Source organism: Urtica dioica, chromosome 12 (assembly GCF_054948205.1).
Source record: "Urtica dioica subsp. dioica isolate 48M chromosome 12, U.dioica_male_clone48M_v1_H2, whole genome shotgun sequence".
NCBI lineage: Eukaryota > Viridiplantae > Streptophyta > Magnoliopsida > Rosales > Urticaceae > Urtica > Urtica dioica.
In genome coordinates, this window is record NC_142767.1 from 10,108,575 (window position 1) to 10,113,974 (window position 5,400).

Here is a 5,400-nt window from a genome sequence, read left to right on the forward strand (position 1 = left end):
GAGATTGAGAGCTTCTCTCTCTAGAACTTGTGGTTGCCGCCCCTCTTCTCTCTCTCTCTAAGTTTATTTTCGATTTTTCTTGTCTTGGCACCTAGGTCCTCACTCGACCTAGTGTTTACCTCTGCGACTTCGAGACTCGTTCTTAAGTCGTAGTGTTTAAAAGTGCCCACTCACGGATTCCTTCTTTTCGAGTGATTTAGTGATAGAAACTTTCGTGGTTGCTCGAGGTGCCGAGGAAAGAAAGAGAGACATGCTGCGAGGGGAGACGAGCGTTGCAAACTTTCCACAAGCTTCTTCAAAGTTCAAGCTTCAAGAAAGGTTAGTAAACTTCTAGCTCATATTGGTTTTTAATTACATGTACTTGCACTTGTCTAGGTTAGTAAAAACTGTTTTACTTGTAAAAGAAAATTTTTAAAATTCCGCCGCTTACCGAAGCGTTAATTATTTTCTCAAACCCTAGATCGATTCCAACACATAATTTGAGCATAAAAAGTGTGGCAAAATACTTGAGCATAAAAACTGTGGCAAAATACTTGAGCATAAAAACTGTGGCAAAACATAGACTTAAATAACATCTTCAAAGCACTAAAATGCAAAAGCTTCTCTTGCTTCCTGTTTCTTCCTCCTTTCAATTCTCTTAATTGTTTCCGGTGTTGGATTGGATTTTGGTGGCCTTCCTTTCTTTTTGGGAGCCGATACCTGAAGCAGTGTAACATAATCAATTCAAACCTGTTCAATGCACAGAGATTCAATTCAAACCTTAAGCAGTAATGCACTTACCCCTTCAACAGCTGGATTTTGACAAGATCTCTTACTGTGGCCAACTTGTTTACAATAGCTACAATGATTCAATTGACCTTTTCTAGTTTGTTTGGTAGAAGTACTAGGTCCAGGTGGGATTTCATCGCTGCTTCTGTTCCTCTTCTTCTTAGGACGTCCAGGTAAGCTTTGCTGTATAGGAGGCCATATTGGATTCAAACCCGTGTCTGGCCACTTATCCGGACTTGTCATGGGTTCAATCATTCCAGAATAGGCAGTTTCATAGGCCTCTTTCTTATAGCAGTCGTCAATAAAGTCATAATGCTTTAAACCTGAGCACCAAATACAAACCAGCGCATGTGGACAAGGGATTCCAGTAAGCTGAAAGAGGCGGCATGTACAGGCCTTTGCTTGTAAATCCACAGCAAAACTCTCAACCCCTCGACACATAACCTGCACATTTAAACTTAGAAATTCAAACTTATTTAAATGTACCAGTTCATAACCATTGATTTCATAATTGTTCCATTCTATGATATTTGATATTAATCCTACATATGAAATGACTGTTTTTTGATGATCTGACTTCATGTCTGTAAATTCTTTGACAATATATTTGGTCTTTGTTGCACCCCATTGAAAGCAATTTAATTTTTCATGTCATTACACCTCACTAAAAAGAATAACCATTTCAGCTAAAGAAAACATGCATGATCTTATTTTTCAGGTTCTAATTCACCTCTAAGAGCATATTCGGAGGTCTAAAGCAAATTTTCAAACTTATAAATTTGTAATAATAATAATGATATGATAAAAAAACAATATAAATTTGTAACAGTTTTTTGTACCCTATAAACTTAGAAATTCAAACTTATTTAAACTTAGAAATTCAAACTTATTCAAACTTATTTAAACTTAGAAATTCAAACTTATTTAAATGTACCTGAAACTTGCCATTCCCTGCTGAAGTTGGCAGACAATACCGTGCAATCTTCTTGTGTCCTTCTATTATACCCACAATCCGATTTCCCACTCCGTGCACCCACTTGTCACTTTGAACTCTTTTCTTAGCAAACCTACACATAAGCCAATACCTTATCCTCTCAAGCATGGTGATTATTGGCTTATCCCTTGCAGGTAATATCACAGCGTTGAACACCTCACACACATTGTTGATGAGCATGTCACATTTCGAGTGCACTCTGAAATAAGACTTGGACCACTGTGAAGGGTGCTTATTCTGAAGCCACTCATAAGCCTTTTCATTTTCGTCTTTTAACTCACTCATACGAAGTTTGAATTCAACTTCAGTGGTTGCTCGTGCACACGCCCATAACAGTTGCTTCAATTGCAATCTCGGGTGATCCTTCTTGAAATTAGAGTGAAGGTGGCGTACACAGAACCTATGTTATGACCCTGGAAATATCTCAGACAATGCCTTCTCTAAACCCTTCTGTCTGTCAGTCACCATTGTGAAACCATGTGTGTTCTCAATACCGAGATCTTCTTTGAGTAGTTGCATAAACCAAGTCCAAGTCTGTGTGTTTTCTTTCTCAACAACAGCATATGCAACAGGAAATAGGGAGTTATTAGAGTCTATACCTATTGCAGCCAAAAGCATACCTTTAGTATAGCCTTTAAGAAAACAGCCATCGAAGCCAAGCAGTGGCCTACATCCTTTGTTGAAACCATCCACGCACGCCTTCAGACATATGTAGACTCTTTCAAAGACCCTCTTCCCATCAACTAGACTTGTTTTGATCAAAGCTGTTGATCCTGAAAAATAAGAAAAACAGAGTTGATGAAAATGCATACCTGGATTTGTAACTCTAGCAAACAAACAAACATTGATGAAAATGCATACCTGGATTTGTAGCAATGATCTGTTTGCAATAATCTTCAAGAACTGCATATTGACTCGCGACACTACCCTCTAATATCTCTCTAGCAAATGCCCTAGCCCTATAATAAACACTGCTACCTACATGGCTGAACTTTGTTGATGCTGTCATCTCCAAGAAAGATGCATACTCCATTGTTGGATTCAGTCGAAACTGCTCGATAAAGTGTTTAGACAACCATCGACTAGTGACAAGTTTATTGTTAAACACTATCCCACAATTATGATCATCGACAAGTGTATTGATTCGAACTGTACTCAAACCCGGTCCCCTCACCCTAGCGTACAACACCCATGGACAACCCAGTCCCTTACATTCAGCACGAAGTTTGGTCTTGTTATTGAATAGATATTTGAAATCTCGATCCCCTTGATAAACTCTTCTCTGAGTACATACCTTAAATCTTCCATGGTAGGAAATTCCATTCCAATTTTGAACTTGAAATCCAGGTTACTTGCGCGCGGATTGTACTTGTTGGAATCGATCTAGGGTTTGAGAAAAAGTTTAACGCTTCGTTAAGCGGCGGAATTTTAAAAATTTTCTTTTTAAGTAAAACTAGTTTTTACTAACCTAGACAAGAGCATATGCATGTAAATAAAAACTAATATGAGCTATTAAAGTTACTAACCTTTCTTGAAGCTTGAACCTTGTAGAAGCTTTTGGAAAGTTGCAACGCTCGTCTCCCCTCGCAGCACGTCTCTCTTTCTTTCCTCGGCACCTCGAGCAACCACGAAAGTTTCTATCACTAAATCACTCGAAAAGAAGGAATTAGTGAGTGGGCACTTTTAAACACTACGACTTAAGAACGAGTCTCAAAGTCGCAGAGCTAAAGACTAGGTCGAGTGAGGACCTAGGTGCCAAGACAAGAGAAAAACGAAAATAAACTAGAGAGAGAGAGAAGAGGACTTCGGCCACCACAAGGTCTAGAGAGAGAAGCTCTCAATCTCTAACTTATGTGGAATGAATAGAATGAGAGGAATGAGGGTCCTATTTATAGGAGAAGGGTTGGCCTTGGAAAGAAGTAGTTTCCTCTTATTTTCCAAGCCTTTATGAGCAATCTTTATTGCCCATTCCCATCCAAGTCACACGGCCAACATGTGCCTTAGTGACACCTTGGATTTGTTTCCTCTTTTATTCCTTGCTCTCTCCAAGCTTGTTTGGCCGAAATCCCTTATGCCTCTTAGAGGAAATTTGTTTCCACTTTTTCTTTTGGCAAGTATCTTCATACATTAATGCACAAAAGGAACTCTCTTTCTCTTTGGGTATTGGGCGCCTATTATACTCTAGAAAGGCCTTCTAGAAGCTTTTCCATTTGTTCATGACAACATGAAAAAGGCCCATTAAGAATTTTCAATAAAATTCTTATGAAATGAAATTAATCCACAAGGCCCAATAATCAAGTCATGGCCGAGTGACATTAAGTCATCAAATGAACTTGTCAAAAAATTTATTGACATTCATTTCATCCTTTGTCTCAAAAGACAAAAATACCCTTTTGACTATTTTCGTTCTTGTTTTGACTTAGCTTCCAGTTTAACTATTCCTATCGATGTGATTCGTGACAGTGACCTCATGGACCCAAATGAACAAAGCTTTAGCTAAACACTTGGACTCAAAAGTTCACAAACCTTTTCCAAGTTTAGCTTAATGCCAACTGACTCCACTAAAGAGCTGACACTGAAAATCTCTCGGTTCAAATGAATTTATTTTCTACTCAAGAATTCGACCTAATTATGATGAGCGGATCCACTGAATATTATCTATGCTACCCTTCATGAATGTCATCAGCTAGTCGGGATTTACTAAATTACCATTTTACCCTTCTAGCTGTTATTTCCTCAACTCCTTTGTCGCTTGTGAATAAGTTAGAAACAATGTATTGACGAGGAGCTAACAAGTCACATTGTTTCATCCAAAAGAGTCAGGACTCAATTTGGACACTGGCCAGTTCATTTATTCACACTCCAAGGAACAAAGCATGAGGTGACATACATTGCATTTCAGCAATCTTGTACATGAATTCCATATCTATGAGAACTTCACAAAGTTACTCATGACAGACTCACAACTTAGTACCTCACCAATAGGCCTTGTTCGGAATCACATAGTGAGTCCGAAATTTGACTTTCTCAAATGAGAATACTAAGGTGTGAAATGACATGTCTCATTTCAGGATTAAGGTAAGCATGATGCAATTCATACATAGTGACTTCGAGACATAAGTGGTTAAATGGTTTGTTCTTATATTGTCTCTAGAAGTGCACTGGTCAATTCAGTATCTTCGGAAGATACCTAGAAGAACTATAGAGTCCCAAACTCTCAATGCCTCATAACCAGACATCATAGATTCTTCTAACAATCATACTGAGGTCAATAGTCCTTTGACCCTTAGATTGCGAATATATCGTTTTAAGCAAACTACGAAGAGTTTGTTCATGCAAATCTACATTTGTCTCTTCGTAAGTTGTTTAGTTTGTTTATGGACTAAAAGACTATGGTTTTATCATAAAGCTTCAGACAAGGAAGATTGAATGAACGTTTCAACTTTATTAATGAATGAATAGGCAATTACAAGCAAGAGTCTTCATGAGACTTTATTACATCAAATGTTCAAAATAAAGACTACAACTCTTCTTGTGGGCACCATTGACAACAAACTCCCACTTGACTCAAAGAAGGTGTGTGTAGTCCTTCATGCCTAATCCCTCACGATGTTGGTCGAAGACCTTGTTCGCTAGGG

General features: G+C 38.3%; 1 protein-coding gene across 1 annotated transcript; it reads right to left on the reverse strand.

Moving 5' to 3' along the window:
- Window positions 1–585: 585 nt before the first annotated feature.
- On the reverse strand, window positions 586–2,156 carry LOC149379019 (uncharacterized). Its single transcript, XM_089603930.1, has 3 exons — window positions 1,703–2,156; window positions 781–1,212; window positions 586–699 (listed from the first exon to the last, which is right to left on the reverse strand). The coding sequence occupies exons 1-3, from the start codon at window positions 2,045–2,047 to the stop codon at window positions 586–588; spliced, it is 891 nt and encodes a 296-aa protein (XP_089460056.1). The 5' UTR covers window positions 2,048–2,156.
- Between the last annotated feature and the right edge of the window lie 3,244 nt (window positions 2,157–5,400).

What these genes read in the sequence shown, in the direction of transcription:
- LOC149379019 (XM_089603930.1), bottom strand. Translation starts at nt 2,047, where the DNA reads ATGAGTGAGTTAAAAGACGAAAATGAAAAGGCTTATGAGTGGCTTCAG. An exon ending in CAGGGAATGGCAAGTTTCAG is followed by an intron (nt 1,213 to 1,702) that starts GTACATTTAAAT and finishes TTAAATGTGCAG; the next exon opens with GTTATGTGTCGAGGGGTTGA. An exon ending in AAAATCCAGCTGTTGAAGGG is followed by an intron (nt 700 to 780) that starts GTAAGTGCATTA and finishes ACACTGCTTCAG; the next exon opens with GTATCGGCTCCCAAAAAGAA.